Consider the following 22,368-nt stretch of genomic DNA (forward strand, 5'->3'; position numbering starts at 1 on the left):
ATCTGCTTTGTTTGTCGGACAAAAATGGCAGATTCAGCATTATGATTGGTCAGATCGCCTGTTAGTCAAACTCCCTGTGAAGGGTCAATTGACCAATCTACAGAGCCTAAAAATACAACAGTGCCTAAAGGAATCTTTGTTTAAAGGGGTCCTATTTTGCTCTTTTACAAAGTCTTTATTTTGTTTTGTGGGTTCATTAGAACATGCTCTTATGCATGAAATGCTGTAGTCCAAAGGAGCCGTTCGTTGTAGTTCTTAAAAAGGGATTTTTTAAAAACTTAATATCTCCCTTTGGAGTGGACTTTGAGATTTGTAACTTTGTAGATGTTTTTTATGCCCAAAACTACACACCACGCACTGGCTAAAATTCAAAAAGTGATAAAGCATAATAGGATCCCTTTAAGAGTTATAAGCCATAAACCAACCAGCTACGTGGTGAATGAGTAAAAGAGAAGAATGAAAATGTCTCTTTTGCACAGTAGTAACCTCTAACTTTTTTTTTCTACATCCCATTTTCTTTTCAATAACTGATATCCCACTAACCATCATTTAGTTCTGCCTCACTATTCCTATCCTCCCTCATCAAGTCGTGGAAGCTTGCCGTTGCGCCTGCTTTCATCAGTTACAGCTCCTCCGTAAGAGGATGCCAAGTTCTCCACTCTCAGTGCTTCTGCACTTGTTAATCAGATCGTCAGTGATGGTTCCAGCACACAGCAAGGCAGGAATGTTTATTTTTTTGGTGGTTATGGTCTTTTCGCACAGTGGTAAAGCCTTCAGTTTACATTAAAAAGACACATCTTTGTTTTTCTGTCTTTGGGCTTGCAATACATATCTAATGTTATATCTACAAGTAAATTAAGCTAGGTAAAGAAAAAAATGTGGTTCTCACAAATTCTATCAAATAAACTTGATGTACTGGAAAAAGTGCACACACGCTGGCTAAGCATACTGCTGTTGACCAGAATTAAATACAAGCCAGAAGTGAAAGGAGTTAAGAGGAGATTCACCGTGTTTGGCCCACATAGTTAAATGTGGGCAGAGAAGGGGGAGATCAACTAATGCATGTTAATCCAGAAACACAATGACCTCAATCCTGTAAATCTATCAATAGAATATCCAACGCTCCAACGCTCCGGATTAGGTGACTGTTGTAATGATAGCACAGACGTAGCTGTTATTTAAAACATCCCACACACGAATATGTATTTCTTTGCGCTATGCTTATTCCTCCGAATTTCACAGATTATCCTAAAATTCTTAAGTAGTTAGAAACTAGATGGTCAGCAGAACTGGTGCATGACTTTTGGTGCATGACACTTCTGTTTTGGAAAGAGAGAGTTCACCTCCGGACTTTTTCAGTGTTTAAATTCTATAATCGGGTCCCTGGTGTATCTACCAACCCAGAAAACATGAAAAAGGACAACCCAGTAACTTTGATTTGGTAAGCCTTTTTCTGCAAGCATGTGAAAAAACGAGTGTGTCAGATTTCTGTTTTTGCAACTTGTGTGTTTTCAATATAAACTTTTGTGTATTTGACCGTTTAAACGCAATGAGACATGAAAGAGAACTTTAGTACTCACATGCTGTGTGACAGCCACTTTCTGTCCGCATGCTTCAGATAAAACCCTTTATCAAAAGTTTAAAATAATATGGTTTAAAACATTATTTCAGCATGATTTCAGCTCATTTGCATTTAAAGAGACATGCACGAAAACGGCGTGTTTCTGCTTCCACTCAAAATAGGCATTTTCAGAATGATATAATAAATGATCTGTGGGCTATTTTGAGCTGAAACTTCACAGACACATTCTGGGAACACCTGAGACTTATATTACATCTTGTAAAAAAGGGGCATAATTGGTCTTCTCTAAAGCCAAACAATAGATAACAGAATATGTAGGAACAAGTAGGAAAACTACCCATGTTAATTCCTATAGTAAAACCATTTATTTTGGCTTGCTTCATACTACAATAAATGTTAAATTCAAATGATATTGTGAAATGAAATGCAAAAACTCCAAAATTCTTCAAGTGTATTTCAAACACCACTGTTCACTACTATGGAATAAACTTGGGGCTTTTTTGGAGATCAGTCCCTCTCTGCAAATCTGCAACAGTCCTGAGGTGCAACACATCAGATTATCTGCTAGTCCGACCTATTTCTCCACATGCAATGAGGAGAACACAATTTCAAGATTTAAGGCAGTGCTTGGTGACTCAGAGAGAGATAGCTGTTTTTTGGAGGCGGAGGGCGATGGCAGTCATTGCAAAGCTATAATGCTGGTGGTATCACAATAAAACAGAGAGGTTTGTTTGCAGCAGAGATTTCTTTCTTTTCACTCCAAGCTGTCACTGATGAGCTGAACCAGAGCTCAGGTCAAAGACTAGATAAAGGCCTCCGAACCAGGAAACAATCAGGAGGCATGTGGAGCATTATAAGAAGCTGTACTGCTGCAGTTATGAAATGGATGAATACACTTATTAATAATAAGATGAACCAGAGTTAGTATGCACTAGTGTTAACATAAATTGAGAATCACAATGTGTCATTAAGGACCACTACAACAACAGAAATGTACACAATCAGACTATTTATTAATAAATTGATAAATTCATAAAAATGGTTAACATTGAAAACTGGCACTATGATTTGCAGTGTAGTTACAGGTCATAAAAAGAAATGTGATTTAATATTTAATATTAAATAAGCTTAATATACAACTTTCTATTTGTATTAATGAATATATTGTATACCTTCTCATTTTTATACATTAAAATCTTAAATTACATGTATTAGCTTGTTTAAAAACACAATAAGGGGTTCATTATAAAACACAATATACAATATTTGTAATATATTATCAGTGGTTTTATATATACTTATTGTGATCTGTTTCTATTGATTTTAATAATAATAATAATAATAATAATAATACAAATATACAAAAGCAGGAAAAGTAAAAACTTTGAAAAAGGTTGCAGAAATATTTACATCTAATTTAGAGAAGTTCACTTTCAGAATAACAATTTCCTAATGATTTAGTCACCCCCCTGTCATCTAAGATGTTCATGTCTTTCTTTCTTCAGTTGCTAAGAAATTAAGTTTTTTGAGGAAAACATTCCATGATTTTTCTCCATATAGTGGACTTCAATGGGAGATAACAGGCTGAAGGTCCAAATTGCAGCTTCAAAGGGCTCTACATGATCCCAGCCAAGGAATAAGAGTCTTAACTAGCAAAATGATCAGTCATTTTCTTTAAAAAAAAAAATACATTTATATCTGCATTGAAACCAGTGTTGTTTTTGACAACCATCTTAGATTTAGTCTTAGTCTTTTGGACTAAAATGCTTCTTAGTTTTAGTCAAATTTTAGTCACTTCTATATGTGATAGTTTTAGTCCAATTTTAGTCGATGAAAAGTCAAAAAGGTTTTAGTCTAGTTTTAGTCGACGAAAAGTCAAAAAGGTTTTAGTCTAATTTTAGTCAAAAAAAGGGGAAAAAGTAGTCTTTTAACAAATTAATGTAGGTCAGTAAGTATTTTGCTGTTGGGTAGTGTCACTTATAAGTTCTGAAAATAGCAGATCTATAGTTCAACACAATGTGAGCTTCCGGATCGACTATTTTCACCAATAATTACAATAATGAAGGAATGTTTTAGAACATAAAAGACAAACAAGGATGGAATGCTAAAACGGCTTGCCATACTAGTATAGCAAAGAGTATTTAATGTTAAAACGGCTTGCCATAGCGTCAGATACTTTTTAAGTTTTAATTGGCATGCACAATAAGCAGAAATGTCATGCATTTTAAACGTCTGACGGACCACCCACTAACATTTTCGTCTATTCTCTTCTCATCAACGAAAACTCACACACGTCTCGTCATGTTTTAGTCATCAACGAGCCATTTTTATCTCATCATCGTCTCGTTATCGTCATGAAAAAAAGTGGCGTCAACGAAATGATTTCGTCATCGTCATCGTTGACGAAAACAACACTGATTGAAACTGCAATTTGGACCTTCAACCCGTTGGCCACCACCGAAGTCCACTATATAGAGAAAAAACCTGGAATGTTTTCCTCAAAAACCTTAATTTCTTTTCAACTTAAGACAGAAAGACATTAACATCTTGGATATCATTGGGGTTAGTAAATTGTCAGGAAATTTTATTCAGGATTTGAATTTTTCCATTAGAGAAACTTTTAGACATGAATGCACAAACAGAACATTTTCTGTTAAATTGTCCATAAAAACATTTCCTTATAAACTGTCAAATTCAGTTCAGTGCAACAGTTTATAAAAGAATGGATCTGTGGACAATTCACACAGACATTCCTGCTTATGTTTCATGAATGAGGCCAACTTTCCTGCATCACACTTTTGACACCGGTGTAGCCACAGGCCACGGGCCCTCTGGAAGAAACCCTTTGGACTCTATGGACTCCGGCGTCTGTCCAAACACTTCCACTGGGCTACAAAAATGTACATGATTGACTCTTTCGGCTTTACCATTTAACCCACCCTGGCTCATACTGACAGCTTGACAACCTCCAACCGGTTGGCCGGCCCAGCTGAAGTTCTGTCCGCTCTTCTTGAGAGCAGCCAGATGTTTGATGTCCAAAGTAGTGAAGGTTGTAAACTGCACTTGATTCCTTTTGCTTGTGGGAGAATGTAGAGGTTCGCTACGAACGGGCCTTGCCAGGAGGGTGGCTGACCTGACAGCCATCGGAGGCAGTGGAGGCATCGGATCCCGCCTTGGAGGAAGCGTGTTGGTTCTTCGTCCCAGAGTGGCAGTTCTCTCCTCAGTAGGAATGGCTGGGATCTCCCTCGTCTGGATTGTCTCCGGACCTCTGCTGTTTTGCATCTGAACAGCTCTTGGCATTTCCACAGCTGCTTGCATCTCCTGCTTGGAGGTTGTTGCAATTGGCACAGCTCTGTTTTGCTCTGCAGCTGTGCCCAGACGTACCCAGTGATGCTTGTGCTCGGTTTGACCCTGGCACTGAACCAGAGACTTCTTGCTGCGGGATCTTGCACTGTTTGTGGCACAGTGAAGCAAGACGGCGATGATGGCCAAGCAAGAGAGTCCTACCAATGCATAGATGCAGACCTCAATGTCTCTGAACACACTAAACATCTGTATCAGGTCACTCTCCACTAGCGGTGGTTCTCTCTTGGGTTCTTCCGGTGGAAACGGGAAGTTAGAGTTCTCAAGCAAGTTTCCATATCCATTCTTTATTGGATTTCTGGGGCCTACAGTAACAAGTGCTCTGTCTGCGATGGGCTTGGTGATGAGAGTTTTATCCATAGTGTTTATTGACTTAATTGTGGATACGCCACCTCCTATCGCTTCTTGAAGATTGGATTTGGTCACAGTTTTGAACGCATTTGTGGTGCTCTCTTGTTGAAGCGTGTTCAGAGGGGATGTAAGGATATATTTGGACACACCATCTCCATCCTCACCATCACTGGCACGTTCACTTTCTTTTTTGCCAGTCCCTGCAAGCTGTTCATCCGGAGGGAATTTCACCTTCACCATGCCTCCACCCACAGCCAGTTTGCTCTTGCGTTTGGATTTCTGACAGGCCTCGCAGATAGCTAACTCCGCTCTGAGCAATAAGCCCTGTCCTTCGGCTTCAGCGACCACAACAAAGACTGACCCCGGGATCTTCCGGACTGATGCTACCTTTGGATCCAGTGAAGAAATGGTGAGGGAATAACCACTAGGATCGTACAAGTCAAGAGGAGTCTGGGAGCCATCGCTGAACTTCAGCCAGCAGCCGACCACCGCCTCCTGTTGTATAGAGTTATAAATATTTACTTAAACATTATATACAACTAAAACAAGTTTAAACCATCAAAGCAGGTCAACTTGGAAATAACTTCCTTTTAGCGTGACATCTAGAACTGCATCTTGGCCAAGTTAATTTCATGTTAAGTAGCTCTTTGACAGGATGTGGTACATATATGTGATAGGCTTAAAGCCCATGCATAGAGTTTCATTTATCCAAAGGGATCAATATTTATGTGTTTGTGTTCAAAATCCATTTGCTTAACCACCAGAGGGCACAGTGTAGAGTTTGTACCATAACAAGCTGTGGCACAATAACCCAGAGCTGCTTGCAAATACAGTATAAGCAAACCGCACCACAGGCTGTCCTATATTCTGGGGAGAAATACATTATGCATTGCCTCAGGAGTTCTGCTTGCAAAGCCCATCAAGAGACGAATGAGGCCTCTCGCTGAGTACTAATAGCTTGATATTGATTGGATCATGTTATGCCACTCAGACCTGGCACTGGAACAAGCAGCTATATGAAGAAATTTAAAGCATAGTTGCACTAATTGTACTCTTGTACCCTACGCGTAATGGCCAGTGCTTTCTCGTAGCTAGTGATTAATGGTACCAAATGCTAAAGATTCTTTTACACAACTTGGATGGATGATGCATTTCTTTAAGGGCTAATCTGAATGTCAATTTAATGTTAATGCAACGTTAATTTTATACCTATAATCATTCAAAAATAAAAATAAAAAATGCAAAAAAAAAAGATTTTTTAAATTTATTAATGATTAAAAGCATTACATTTATTTTATTAGTAATAAATTAAATATTAGATTTAAAAGTATTAATTTAAAGATACTAAATCAACTTACTGGATGACATATTTATTTAGTAGGTAGCCTAATATGGGTCTCAATTTATTGTTTATGCAACATTAATTTAGTACCTTTAATCATTCAAAAATGCAATAATTTGTATTTTTTTATTAAATGCATTAAATTGATTTTATAAATAATAAATTAAATATTGGATTTGAAAGTATTACATTAAAGATTAAAATTAAAAATTAACTTAATGGATGATATATTTCTTTAGTAGGTAATATGGGTCTCAATTTAATGTTTATTCAATGTTAATTTAGTACCTTTAGTCATTCAAACATTAAAAAAAAGAATAATTTTTATTTTTTGATGATTAAAAGCATTAAATTAATTATATTAAATTAAATATTAGATATTTAAATATTAGGTATTATATTAAGTGTTACATTAAAGATACTAAATCAACTACATGGATAATGTATGTCCTTACTAGGTAATATTGGTCTCAATTTAATGTTAATGCAACATTAATTTAGTACCTTTCATCATTAAAAAATGAAAAAAATTTTTGATGTATGAAAAAATTAAAAACATTTATTTATTTAGTAATGATTAAAAGATTAAAATTCATTTTATACGCATTATATTAAATATTAGATTTTAAAGTAAATCAAACTTACTAAATGAACTTAATGGATGACGTATTTCTTTAGTAGGTAATATGGGTCTCAATTGAATGTTATGCAATGTTAATTTAGTACCTTTCATCATTAAAAATTTTAATTTTTTTACATATTCAAATATTAAAAAAAAAGCAAACTTTTTTAATTTATTCATGTAAAAAGCATTAATATAATATTATAATCAATAAATATTAGATTTAAAAGTATTAAATTAAAGATACTTAAACTTACTGGAAGATTAATTTAATACCTTTCATCATTAAAAAATGTTTACATTTTTTTGACATTTTTTTTTTAAAAAGCTAAAAATATATATTTTAATTTATTAATGATTAAAAGCATAGAATTGTTTTTTATGAGCATTATATTAAATATTAGATTTAAAAGAATTAAATTAAACATACTAAATCAACCTAATAGATTATGTATTTTTTAGTAGGCAATATGGGTCTCAATTTAATGTTAATGCAACGTTATTTTAGTACCTTTCATCATAAACGTATTAAAAAAAAGCCAATAAAAAAGAAATTTTATTTATTGATGAATGAAAGCATTAAATTCATTTTATTAGCATTATATTAAATATTAGATTTAAAAGTATTCAATTAAAAATATAAATAAAAAGCAAAAAATAGAAAAATAATTTATTGATGATTAAAAGCATTAAATTAATTTTTTAAGCATTATATTAAATATTAGATTTAAAAGTATTAAATTAAAGATACTAAGTCAATTTAATGGATGACATTTCTTTAGAAGGTAATATGGGTCTCAATTTAATGTCAATGCAACTTTATTTTAGTACCTTTCATCATAAAAAATTTTTTGGGACATATTTAAAAATATAAATAAAAAGCAAAAAAAAATTATTTATTGATGATTAAAAGCTTTAAATTAATTTTATAAGCAATATATTAAATATTAGATTTAAAAGTATTAAATTAAAGACACTAAATTAACTTAATGGATGACATATTTTTTAGTAGGAAATAAGGGTCTTAATTAGTGGTGGGCATAGATTAATTTTTTTAATCTAGATTAATCTAGATTAAATCTTGAAATTAATCTAGATTAATCTAGATTAAAATGGCTAATTTGAATTCTTCTGAAAGCATTCAGAATATGTGTGCTACCCAAATAATGACTAAAAGTAAGTCTTTGAGAACGGGTTTCTCAAGGCAGGTGGCGCATTAGATCAGGCGCTCATCTCCTGTTTCCAAAATGCATTACAAACTGCTTGACAATTGCATTTAAAACACAATTAACTATACAAACTTGTGTAACCAAGTACTTCTGCGCAAAAGGCTGTACGACGTGCGCGTTCCAGTAAAATATACAGGCGCGCGGGTATGGATGGCCTATCTGCGTGCATCTTCCAATAAACTGCGTTGCTTTTAGAAGCGTCAATTCAGTTGTTGCATATAGTATAATGTCTTTATTTCGGGATTATCAAAGTAAATTTTAACTCAAACTTGAGATTTTACTGGGGCACAGCAGATTTTCACTGGGGCACGTGCCCCAGTAAAAAGGGTCTAGCAACGCACGCACCTGCCCTGAAGCGGCTTCATAACTGCATCCATGTCTGCGCGTCTCATTTGATGTGGTAATTTTTTCACAGAAGTTGAAGACTCGTTCTCGCCCCCTACATTGCAATTCAACTAGATATACGTCATCCGCGCTAAAATATCAAAGTGAAAGTCATCATATCTTGCGTAGTTTAGACCCAGCTCCCAACCCAACTTTGAGAATAGATTAACAGCGATATTTTTTTTATCGCGCGATATGAGTCTCACGTTAACGCAGCACGTTAACGCCGATAACGGCCCACCACTAGTCTTAATTTAATGTTAACGCAACAATATTTTAGTACCTTTCATCATAAATGTGTTTTTTTTTTGGACGTATTCAAAAAAAAGCCAATAAAAAGAAATTTTATTTATTGATGAATGAAAGCATTACATGTTGTTGAACTTTCTAATTTCAGACCTTGTTTCAAAAACATGGTGCAAAATGCAATGCACAGGCATAATTTAGGATCTATAGATTGCTTTGCACTGTTCTGTATGTTTGTTCCATAATATGAAATATATATTGGCATTTAAATCCACTTGTTCTATTCAATTTTTTACGTGTCAACCACAATTAGTGTCATGTATTTGAATTATCTTTTAGGGGGATTTTCTCTTGTATCCTAATTAGCTTCTATAAATGATTAATTAGCTTATAATTCGATTAATTAAACTGACAGCCCATGTAGCTACATGAATTACCTGCTTGGGGTAGTGTATGATCTCCTGTGCGGTTGTCTTGGCAACGATGGCCCTGTTGCTTCCTGGGCTGAGCTGCAGGTTCAGGGAAAGGCCAGAGACCAGCTGCACACCCAGCTCTGTAATACTGACTTTGTCATCCAGAACCCGGATCATCCTCTCAGCCAGAACCGAGTTCGACAACGGAGACATCACCTGAACAACAGAAACAAACCCAGCATGGCATCGTTTCTAATTTATCTGTCTTGCAATTAAAAAGCAAGCAATCCATCTATGTGCTGTCTGTATATTAACTAAACCCACACTAAACTTTGTTGTCTTAATGAATAATGAGAATCGTGACAAAGCTGACAGCTGCGGGCGGCTCTGTCATTATCACCATTACCTGCACAGTGGTGACTCCCACAGCCTTGCCTGTCAGCACGGTTCCTGCCTGCAGGCGAGCGACGCTCGTATCCCCAACTCTCAGAAAGTAGCGCACCAGCCGCGTCACATCTACCTGACAATCAGAGCCAAGGAAGTACGCAGGAGATGGGCTGCTTGGATCTGGCGATTCTGCGGTGAAGACCGTAAGCACTCGAATCAAACTGTGCTGATACTGCAGCATGCAGCCTCGGCCCTTCCTCTCATCCTCTTCCTCTGTGTCCCAGCTCACTCTGAGAAACATGCGGAGAGAAAATTAACAACTCTTTTTCTCACTCTCCTGTTCTCAGTATATATATTTTTTTTTCTTCTGCTATCTGCTATTTGACTAGGCTCAGCAATCTCTCATCTCTACTTTATAATGAAAGTCTCTGCAATGTCATAAAAAACTGCCGGGATATCTCTGCGGAACACATTCTCTATTCTAACAAGAACGCTTTGGAGCGGTTTTAAAGTGGAAAAAGTCTGTATGAAGTGGAACATCAAATATAGAAGTTCTGAGCAAGTCAGAGAAACCGAAAATAAAAATAAAATGAAAAAAATTTAAAATATCGCACTGGAATACAAGAATACAAAATTGCATCACAATTCACTATTTAAATTATGCATTATAACATTATTAAGAACCCTCCAAAAGGTAATGTTAATAATTAAAGCATAGTTTTTCAAATATTTTTTATATTTTTCAAATATATTTTAAACCACATTTATTTATTTATAATAAGATTCATTGTTTATTTATAACATCTCTACCTTGAAATTAAAGTCTCTGCAATGTCATTAAAAAAAACTACAATAATGATTTGGAGCAGTTTTAAAGGTCCCATATTGTACACATTTCTGGAGGTTTATTTTAGTTGTTGATGTCCTTAAGAATATATATTGACGGTATAAGTGCCAAAATCCATCTCAATATATTTTTACAGCTCCTTTTTTAGGAGCTCTGTCAAAAACAGGTCGATTTTGGCCCATCTAATTAATATTCATGAGCCTCTCTTCTGATTGGCCTGTTGTTTTCTGAGTGACGCACAGCCAGGCCAACCACAGTTAACTACGGTCATGTATGCTTTAGCTGAGCCCAGAGCCATAGAGAGAGCCTAGCCTGCTGATACTCAACAGGATATTTCAGAATGATCATTAATGTTTTTTCTTTTTCAAACACCGAATGCAGTAAGCTACATAACTGTTGCTTTAGTAAAGCCCCTTTCACGATGCATGCTGATTCTGGAAAATTACGGGAACGAGTGCTGTGTGAACAAAAGCCAGAACCATAAAGGCAGTGTTGTAGTTATGATGCACGTTATCATGTGACTCTTCACAACGGAAAAATACGTGCAAAGTGGAATGAAGCGGCGATCAGGCAGAGCCAGCTCCGCACTATCAGCGCTGAAGCACAGTTTGTTCAGGTTAGTTTCAGTTTAGTGAAACGTACGTGTCGTATTACATCTCACATCCAAACGTCACATGTCTTTATGGGTTGTGTGTAAAGCACGCACAGATTCCGGAAAACAACTGTGAATTAACCAAATCAAACAATTCCGGAACAAATCATGGGACACATTATCCGTGTATTTACCGGAATGGCTGTGTGAAAGAGGCTGAAGTTGACGTGCCACTGGTCTCTTATATTCACGTTGTTCTGAAGCCTGTGCAATGATGTAGTTTCGACATCTATCGACTGAAGAGGGTTTTCTAGATTAGTTTCCGTGTTGTTGTTGCTTAGCAATGTTATGGATGCAATGTTGTCTGGGTTTGACAAAAGGAGGGTGGGACGGTGATTGGTGCTGGGGGTGGTGACTGAGTAGATCGGACGTCACATTGTTACAGAAGTCACAGCAGCTCGTGAAAATGAACAGTTACTTTAAGCAGGCTGTGTGCAGTTTACTGTGGATTGACTGTTTTGAAACTCATATGGTAGTTACATAGCCCCTAGACCTCAGTTATCATGAGCCAGGAAATTTCGATTTTGACAATATGGGACCTTTAAAGTGGAAAAAACTTGAGGTGCAACATCAAACATAAAAGTTCTGAGAAAGAAAGAAACAAATCACACTATACAGTTAAGAAATTAAAACTCAAGAACTATTTACAACATAAACTGCGCATTTAAAAAAAATTATTAACATCTAAACCACACTGTAAAAAACAATTTGTTGAATCAACTTGAAATAATTTGTTACCTGGCTTCCTTATTTTAAGTTCAGTCAACTCAAAAAAGTTTAGTCGACGTAAAATGTTAAGTTGTACTTAGTGACAACTTAGATATTTAAATTGATTCAACTTAAAATTTTAAGCCCGCAAAGTAACAAATTATTTTAAGTTTACTCAACAAATTGTATTATTTTTTACAGTGCATAGACAAATAAATGTTAATAATTAAAAACATCTTTACATTTGTCTAATTAAAAAAAAAAATAAACCACTCTTATTTATTTATAATAATATTCATCATTTATTTATATTAATCTCTCGTCTTTACCCTCGAAGAAAAGTCTCTGCAATGTCATAAAAACTGCCATAAAATCTCTGCAAAACACATTTTCTATATTCAGGGTGCGGTGGGGATACAACATTCCGCGAAGCCGCTCCTACGCCTCGATCTAAATCAAATTATTCGCAGTACATGCTTTAAAGTCCTGTTCTGTATTAAATGATTCGACATGCACACTTTTAAGTTCCGTTTTGAATCAAATGATTTGACAAAAAATTCACTATACTATTCAGGCAATCAAAATTCCACTATTCACAACATACACTGTGCTTTTAAAAAATAATTAACAAAAAAACCATAGACAATTTGATAAATGTTAATAATTAAAAACATCTTTACATTTGTCATATTTAAGAAAATAAACCTCTCGAATTAATGTATAATACGATATATTGTTAATTTAGAATAATCTTTCATCTCTACCCTAAAAATATAGTCTCTGTAATCTCTGCACAACACATTCTCTGTTTTAACAAGAATGATTTGGAGCAGAAGTTAAAGTAGAAAAGGTTAATATGAGGTGCAACATCAAATATAAATGTTTTGAGCTAGTTTGAGGAAATAAAAATAAAAAAAGAAAGAAAGAAAACAAAAAAACTACTACAATTCAAGAACTATTCACAACATAAATTGTGCATTTTAAAAACATTAACAAACAAACCATAGAAAATTAAATAAATGTTAATAATAAAAATAACCTATTGACATTTGTCTGTTTTAAGAAAAATAAACCACATATGTTTATTTATAAATGTGTATTAATTTCTAAAATCAGGTTTTAAAAGAATTATACTCATATATTTATATTCATATTATTACAGAGAAATGAAAGTAAATCTATTTTCTAAAAAAAATCCTGACTGTTAAAAAATACAAATAATTAATATTTATTCTTTGATATACAATAGATTTAAAAGGATAGCTTACCCAAAAATGAAAATTCTGTCATTAATTATTAACCCTCATGTCGTTTCAAACCCCTAAGACCTTTGTTCATCGTCAGAACACAAGAAATGCAACGTTCAAGGCCCAGAAAGTTAGTAAGGACATCATGAAGGGAAGAAATTGTTGAATAAAGTTATTTTTGTTTTTTTGCGCACAAAAAGTATTCTCATAGCTTCATAAAATTATAGCTGAACCATGATGTCACTATTTTAATGATGTCCTTATTTCCTTTCTGGGCCTTCAGTGTGTCAGTTGTCAATGTGTTGCTGTCTATGCAGGGTCAGAAAGCTTTTGGATTTCATCAAAAATATCTTAATTTGTGTTCCGAAGCTAAATAAAGGTTTTAAGGGTTTGGAACGACATGAAAATGAGTAATTAATAACAGATTTTTTTATTTTAGGGTGAACTATCCCTTTAAATACTGTTTACTTACTAATATTTGTCAGCATTTACATAAGCTTATTTAAAAGTGCAAAATGATATTATTATAAATTTTAATCATACCTACTGTTATATAGATATCAAATTGCTAAATGCTGCCTAAATGCACCAACTTTTCCAACCATATGAAGCTTGTAGTGGCAGTGTGTCATTGGAAATATGCTTGTCACTTACCTTTTGTTCCCTGTGACAGGAACTCTCCAGGCTTTGATCTGACTGAGCTCTGAATCAGAAATCTCCATATGCAAGGGGACTCGAGGCATCCATACGTTCACCTCCAGCTGTGTGCTCAGGTAGCTGTAAGTGAAGTTCACCATCATTCTCACTCTTCCACGTGTCTCCTTTCCATTAACATACACAGAATCACACCTCTCAGACACCTGTGTGTGAAAAAGGCATATTAGGGTTTGTGTAGTTTAACAGGTAGCATGGGTTTAAAGACATCTGAGTAGATCCCTCATGATATTTAGTAGGAAATGGGTATCTTATTCCTCAGTGCAATGCAGTTTTTGAGCTTTGTGATTCCACAACAAGGAATAAAAACACTTCCTAGATCTTCCACATTGTTTTTCAAAAGTGGAATCTAACTATTAACCCAAAATCTAGTCTCTACAGTTTCACTACAGATTCCTAAATCTCTAAATATGTAATTTTGGAATTTTATATTGCAGAACTCACAGAGTATAAATTACATTCTAGTATAAATGCCTGCTAAAGATTAAATGTAAATGTAAATGTAAAAAAGATAAAGATGTTTTATAGTAATGAAGACATGAGCGTCACTGTGGTATAAGGTAATGAGCCCTGAGTACTGTACATTGTTCGATCTCATTAGAAAAATCTATGGCCACTGTTGCATCACTGTTTCATTCACCCAATGGCGCCACCCCTGGCCGACTCTTGGCCACCCCACTGGCCATTATAAATTTTAGTAGCATCAGTTATGCAAATAAAATCTATAGATATTAAACAGTTCAAGCATATTATATATGTTAGTTTAAAAGTTTGACCTATATAAATGTACGCTGTTAGACCCATATCCAATCGTTTGAGCGCAAAGTAAAAGCTAAAGCAGGCTTACAGGACTTGGAAGCGCCAGCGCGGTCACTTGCACTGAAAACAATTTAAAATATGGCATAATTTTTGCTCATAAAGGTAAGAGTAATATATTATTCGGAGCGGTAAAGGGTCTACGTTTATTTCTGTGCACTCACAATATCAACAAAATTTTGTGACTTTATATAAAAAAAGAAAACAGAGGATGCGCTTCTGCCGTCTTGGTTTTGAACAGGAGCGTTTCACAATGATGAACCGAAACAGAAAGCAAAATCTTTTATTAAGCTATGTAATCATTGAAGATGCAATTCTCTATAAAGGCGGGTCTGAGGAAATGGTGTGTCAGGATCGTCAGCTTTATTTTTTAAAAATATTTCCTTACTATTTCGCCCCGCACATTCATGGTAATTACTTTTGCAGGTGCTTTGTGGCAAGCTTTAGGCTATTGCGTGCGCATGATCGCGCAACTCTTCAAACTGCGCTGAAGATGCTCACAGTAAATGTGCCAGTATTTTAGGTGGAAAAACTCCAGAGAATGATCCAGCTATAATAAAAAAATAGCTAAAATTCTATATAATAAGCATGCAAAAAAGAAGAATGTTATCGAGGGTTCAAACAAGTTCATTGAGGGCTAGTGCAGTGGAGAGATCTGTTCTGACAGGGTTGATGCAAAATTCAAATAATTAAATTATATAACTGTGCATATTTAAGATAGCAAAATAAGTAGGCTTATCAATTTGTAAAAGAAAAGGGAAAATAATTGCTATATCTTTCATTATTGACGTCAAAGGTCCATTCAGACTCAGTCACACAAGGTCAAAGAGAATACTTTAAATATGGATAAACATGGGTTTGTGTTGAGAATTAAACAATGAATAGGGATATTTAGTTAATTTATCCTATTCAGCTAATGCAATGCTGATAATTTTGCATATTGTTGGGCCTGTGCAGTTTATGATAATGAAATTTTATCACATCAACATTTTTTGGATTACTTTTGGTACTGTGTCTGATATAAGATTTTGGTCCTGAGGCAAATCCAGTTGACCCAGACAGCAATCCAGCAATAACAAAAGGCTCAAGCTCTTCATAATACACAGGGGAAGAAAAGACAGGTGTGCTTTGGGTAAAAAACACAAGTTCAATGGGGGCTTGCGGGTCAACGTCTGTCTCCCTTCTCTGTTTTTTCTCTTTTCAGGCGAGGAACTAGGAAGTGGTGGTCGTCTGAGCCGAATCCCCTGACCCCTCTCTCTCCTGTGCTCTTTTAGTTTTGATAGATAAGTCATTCGGAAGCAGAGTATGGCTGCTAATAGGAAGCACACAGAGTGTGAGATTGCCGAAGCTGTCAAAAGTGCCCTGACCTTGACATACATTACCTTCAGGACATCCTGGTCTGAAGACCTGCAGCGAGACGAGTTGGTGATGTCTGTGATGGAGCCATCAGCCTCAACTCCCAAAACTTTCACAGGCACAGAAACCCTCTTACCAGTCAGCACTGCTGTGTTGAGGAACTCTGTATCCTGGAAAAGCACAACAAACAACACTCATTTAGCACTAAAATTGACATGCCTAGACAAAAGAAAACAAACAAAAGCTTCAAATTTAAATGTATTCTGTTTGTGAATTTGCAAAACTATGACTCAGAGCATCTGTAAGAATCTGATAAAAAAAAAACTACATACTAGGGGTGTCCGATATAGTCTACGATAATATCATAGTCCTCCAAAACCCAAGATAAAAAGGCTAAAATGCCTCTGTATGACTTTTATGTCTTTTATATTTATATCATCTGATAGTTAACATCAGTGACGTTTTTCTCTAAATTTCAGCACGACTGCAAATGTGTTATTGGTTTGATCAACAGCTCAATAAACAAGAAGTTAATATTAAGTGACTTACATTTTAGACACAACATTTCTTGTTTTTGCTGTATTTCAGCAAATAGTTTTAAACAAAGCCACTGCAGAACTGGTTTGTATCTCTGAGGAACACACACTGTGTTTCGTTAATCAGTCAGCTGTTTGAACGAATCAGTTGAATGAATGACTCAATGACTCCCTCATGCAGTGATTTGCGACCATCTACTGGTGATTTTAGGTTTATGTTTAAAGTATATTTTCCCTTTTTTCCCCAAATCATTTCAATTATCACTATTGAACATCAAAACATTATTTAGGCATTTGTAACTGCAGGTTAACTGCATTCATGTACTGCAATTAACATTGTGTGAATGCATCTAAATGCCACTTCAGATACAGATTCTGTGCCATTTCTGCATTGCAAACACAAATTTAGTTGATACTGATTTAATTTGATTGGTAACAGCCTAATAGTGTCTTACTATTTGGATTAATTGATTACATTTAAGATTGTGACACACAGACGCTACCAGTCAAACGTTTTTGAACAGTAAGATTTTTATTGTTTTTAAAGAAGTCTCTTCTGCTTACCAAGCCTGCATTTATTTGAAAATGTAATTTATTCCTGTGATTTTAAAGCTGAATTTTTTTTAGCATTATTATTCCAGTCATATGATCCAAAAATCATTCTAATATTCTGTTTTGCTGCTCAAAAACATTTATTATTATTATGGTGAAAACAGTGGAATATTTTAGGTTTCTTTGATGAACAGAAGTTTCAAAAGAACAGCATTTATCTGAAAAAGAAATCTTTTGTAACGTCTTGATCAATTTTTGATCAATTTAAAGAATCCTTGCTAAATAAAATACATTTCTGTAACTTATTTCAAAAAATAAATAAATAAATAATAAATACAATTATACTGACTCCAAGATTTTGAATGGTGTTAGTAAAGCTTTTTATTTCAAATAAATGCTGATCTTTGGATCTTTTTATTCATTAAAGAATCCTGAAATAAATTTACTCAAGTGTTTTAAAAATTGATAATAATAATAATAATAGTAATAATAATAAATGTTTCTTAAACAGCAAATTAGCATATTAGAATGATTGAAAGATCATGTGACACTGGGGACTGAAGTAATGATGCTGAAAATGCTTTGATCACAGGAATACATTCAATTTTAAAATATATTAAAATAGAAACTTTTTGTAGAGTACATTTAATCAGGTTAGAAAAAAATTGACCTTACAAATGTAAAAATGCCCATAAAATGTAGAAATCAATTTAAACTTACTGGAGTTTGTAATTTAATTTCTGCTACTCCTGCAAACTAACTACCGAACAGAACATGAAGAACATCAAAAGCTTTTTGAGTCAGCTGTCCACGGCAGTCCTAAACGTGCCAAAGTACCAGCACAATAACATGCTCAGCAAAATATTTTCTAATTATCCTTATCAACAATAATTTTATAAAATATCAAGATATCATTTTTTGTCATTATCACACAACCCTACTACATACCAATCAGTAATGTTTAACATCATTTACAAGAGTTTCCCAACAAAAAGTGTTTATAAATTTATGGAGTTTGCTCACATTACTGTAATGGTTGTGCTTTAAATGAGATAAAATTTATAGACTTTTCTGAGACTTTACTGTCCAAGCAAACGGCACACTAATTAAAGTCTCCACACTAAAAATATTCAAACTAAAAAACATAAAAAAAACTGAAATAAACTAGTCTATCACACTAATACATCTCACAGTGCCCCATCCTTAATTATGTACATATGGAAGAAATATGATGCACTGTAAACAAAACAGGCTAATACTAAGAACAAGCACTCTCGTCATCTAATAAACTCCTATGAAGTATCTCAGTTTGGTGGTGAGCAAAAGCTTAAACAGGTCAAAAATGTCACGGCAACAATCGTGGATCAGACTCGCTCTGTCTGAGTTTAATACCCTAATGATTATCTTACAGCGTGCCACTGTGATGACGAACACACTAGGATGATTAGGTTTGAGCGTAGATTTAACTTCTAGACCCAACAGATGTCTACGAGCGTCCTCCAAACGCAACACAACAGATGCTGACTGTGATTTGAAAAGTTACCGGAAAAAATCCCACACTCCTATACCAGTGTTATTTCAGAAAAAGGGTCACGCTGTGAAACAGACCGTTCCAGTAAACAAATCTGGCAGATAGCTTTATAATGGACGCTTGATATCAATGAATTGTCACAATCTCTTTTTGTTTTATTTGTCTTGAACATTTACATGATAAAAAGCTATATTATTATATTTTAATGGCTACTGGTGAACTTGGGAATTATGTGTGTCCTCATAAAATTAATGTCAGGGTAAATTCTGCAGTAGTTTGACCAATCGTAGGGGGCGGCAGGAAGAGAACAAAGGGCGAAAGAAGTGCCACTGCGCCTCTGGACAATTAACACACATATACACACTCACAAAAACACACAAAGACAAAGACAAAGAACAAAGACACATAAATTATGTATAAGAGCTGTCATTGTAGCTTTATAGTCAAAGGATTTTACACAAAGCATGACAATTGCTTGTCACACCAATGTGATTTCATTTTTAAATGTCCACGCTTTACAGACGTCCGTACAAAACGTGACCTCACAAAACCTTACAGAAGTTAAAGGGATAGTTCATTCAAAAAAAAAGAAGAAAATTCTGTCATTTATTTACCCTCATGTCATTCCAAATGACAAGAATGTCACATTTGTGAATTTTAGTTGTTTCTATATGTGACCCTGAACCACAAAACCAGTCAACAAATTGAAAATCTGGAATTTAAGAAAAAATATCAAAAAAAATTAGCAAATCGCCTTCAAAGTCCAAATGAAGTTATTAGCAATGCATCTTAATAATTAGAAATTACGTTTATATATACAATCAAGCCCGAAATTATTCATACCCCTGGCAAATTCTGACTTAAAGTTACTTTTTTACTTTTTTTTTTGACCGGAATTGACACAGGCTTCTCCCAAAAGATAATAAGACGATGTACAAGAGGCATTAATATATTTCTCAGCTTTTATTTACATTTGAACAAAAAGTGGCATGTCCAAAATTATTCATACTCTTTGCAAACTGTCACAGTCTATGGGAAAATCCAAAGTTCTATACCATTCCAAATAGTCCAAGCTGTTCTAAAGCATCCTAATTACCCTGATTCATTAGGGACAGCTGTTTTAATCAACTCAACAGGTGAAAAACAGAAGCTCTCTGCTGTTGGTTTGTGGACAGTCATGGCTAAGACAAAGGAGCTCACTGAGGATCTGCGGCTGTGCATTGTGGCTGCTCACAATGCACAGTCATTAAAGGGCTATAAGACCATATCTAAATGTTTTGAAGTTCCAGTGGCTACAGTGCAAAGTATTATTAAAAAATACAGGACGTTCCGCACTGTAAAAAATCTCAGAGGATGTGGTCGGAAGCCAAAAGTGACACCTGTGCTGGCCAGGAGGATAGTGAGTCAGATTGTCAGATTTTTTAAAACATTGGTTAGAAGGTGCTAGAATGTGCATTTTTTAAAAGTTAAAAGTAAGCGTAGAAGCCCTGAATGTATTTTCGGCTACTGCTACAAATATACCTGTGATACTTCAGACTGGTTTTGTGATCCAGGGTTACATATGTCATTGGACAAAATTCCAGTGATAGGTTTCTTTAACTGTCTCTAAAGCAAAACAAATAATGACAGATTTTTTTGGTGAACTTTCGTTTAAAAAGAATAGTTCTATGTAATCCTAAAACAAAGAAGTTGTTTAAAAGTAAAAACAAACATTCCCAACCGTGATTAGTGGTGCTATTCCCACATAGTCTCTCTGAATGGTGTAAATCCTCATCGTTCCTTCATCCCGGATCATGTTTCCAGGCAGCTCCAGTCGCCACGTGATCATCTGGCTCTCTAACTGATCGCTTTGCTCCTCCGTCTCAAAGTCCAGCTGCAAGACCTCCAGCAGACCTCTGTTTAAAAAAAACATCAGGACACAATCATACCCCAATCTCTCTAAAAAGTGACTTAAATTCATTTTCTGGGTCAAAAGAGACATACTGAGTCAAAGAGGACAGTGTCTAATCTTAATAATGAAAGCACAATCAGCCATCAGGAGAGATGGAGCTTCTCATCCACTTCAGCAGCATTAAAACACTCAGCATTCTAATGAGTGTATCAGTAGGTTCATTGCAAGAACATGATTCAGCTCACACCGTGCTTTGCTTTGATAAAGTGCTTTTATATAACTAAGAGAAAGGCAAAAATCAAACTTCTTAGGGTTCATGCATTTGTGTATGGCATGCTGAAGCTATCACGTAAAACGGAAGCTTTGAAAGCATCAGAAAAGCAAAAGTCTGTGCTTTCCCAGAGTGGACAGATCCTTAGAGATTTGATCTAAAACTCTGCAAATCTTTATACTATATTGTCTTAAATTGTTTTTGCTTTCAGTGCCATTGTTATGGGATAAAGGGTGAAAGGTCAATGGAGTCATGACCCATCATTGCTATGCTGCATTAAGTGTTTCCCAGCACAGCATTAACCTCTCTGTTTGGCTCTTCACTGGTTAATGTGGTGATCTCTGCGTTAATCTTGTGGAATGTGCTGGTCTTTAAGCTGGTCTAACACACTGATGCACTGAGGATGATTAAAGATAAGTGGGTCGTCACTGTAAAACATGGAAAGAAGTGCTTTGAGAAAAGTAGTCAGGAGATAGCACTTGCTTAATGGCAGCTGGCGACAGCTCCCGTTGTTGAGCTATTATAGTTTGAAAAATTCAATTCAGTGTAAAAGACAATATAATCACTGTCTTTACCCGAGTCATTATACAAGTGAAATAACTTGATCCTGTACTGATTTTCTATTAAGACAAGAAGTTAAGGGCTTGTCCCTTTAAAAAATAGCCAGTAGCCTTTAGTTTGCATCTCAGCCATAAATCATGATTTGTTACTTGCTAATGCTAGTCAGAGACATGTGGTATTGTGTTTTTTTTTTTTTCATTTTTAAGAGCATTTGATTGTACTAAATATGCAAGTGCAAGATATGTCATCAATAATTGTACATCATTACTATTTCAAAGTTGGGGCTCAGTAAGATTTTTTGAGTTTTATTCAGCATTAAATTGATCAAAAGAGACATTAAAGACATTTATAATTAGTTTGAAATATCTTTTCATCAGAGAATCCTGAAAAAAGTATCATGTTTTAAAAAAAAGTTTTAAAACTGATGTTAAGGAAGCAAACCGACGAGAGAGGTAAGTAAAAACAATGATGTTTATTTAGGTGAGCAGAGCAACGGATGGATGATGACGTGCAGAGACAGGTAAGTGCAACAGTTCGTGAGGATATATTTCTTGAGATATCTACGTAGACTAATTGTAGATGTTTCCTTTGCAGGAACGATGGGAGGAGAACTTCTGGCTGATGATACACACACCGTTGAAGAATGGCAGACAGACTTACGGCACACCCACACGCACACACCGCTGACTGGATTCGGATGATCGCTGAACTTGACTGGAACAGAGCAGAGGATCAGGTAAGTAGCAACAGGTAAGTATATTGGTAGA

The 22,368-nt window shown here is 35.1% G+C and overlaps 1 protein-coding gene across 1 annotated transcript in view; it reads right to left on the reverse strand.

Annotated features, from left to right (window-relative positions):
* Positions 1–4,005: 4,005 nt before the first annotated feature.
* Positions 4,006–22,368, reverse strand: part of LOC141292623 (transmembrane protein 132D) — a 38,126-nt gene continuing 19,763 nt past the window's right edge. Inside the window, exons 4-9 of the mRNA XM_073824657.1 lie at positions 20,599–20,773; positions 16,286–16,429; positions 14,028–14,233; positions 9,939–10,209; positions 9,557–9,748; positions 4,006–5,791 (exon numbers count right to left, since the gene is read on the reverse strand). Of these exons, the coding sequence (XP_073680758.1) occupies positions 4,373–5,791; positions 9,557–9,748; positions 9,939–10,209; positions 14,028–14,233; positions 16,286–16,429; positions 20,599–20,773 (2,407 nt within the window). The 3' untranslated portion in view covers positions 4,006–4,372. The remainder of the gene's footprint in view (positions 5,792–9,556; positions 9,749–9,938; positions 10,210–14,027; positions 14,234–16,285; positions 16,430–20,598; positions 20,774–22,368) is intronic.

Source organism: Garra rufa, chromosome 19 (assembly GCF_049309525.1).
Source record: "Garra rufa chromosome 19, GarRuf1.0, whole genome shotgun sequence".
NCBI classification, from domain to species: Eukaryota; Metazoa; Chordata; class Actinopteri; order Cypriniformes; family Cyprinidae; genus Garra; species Garra rufa.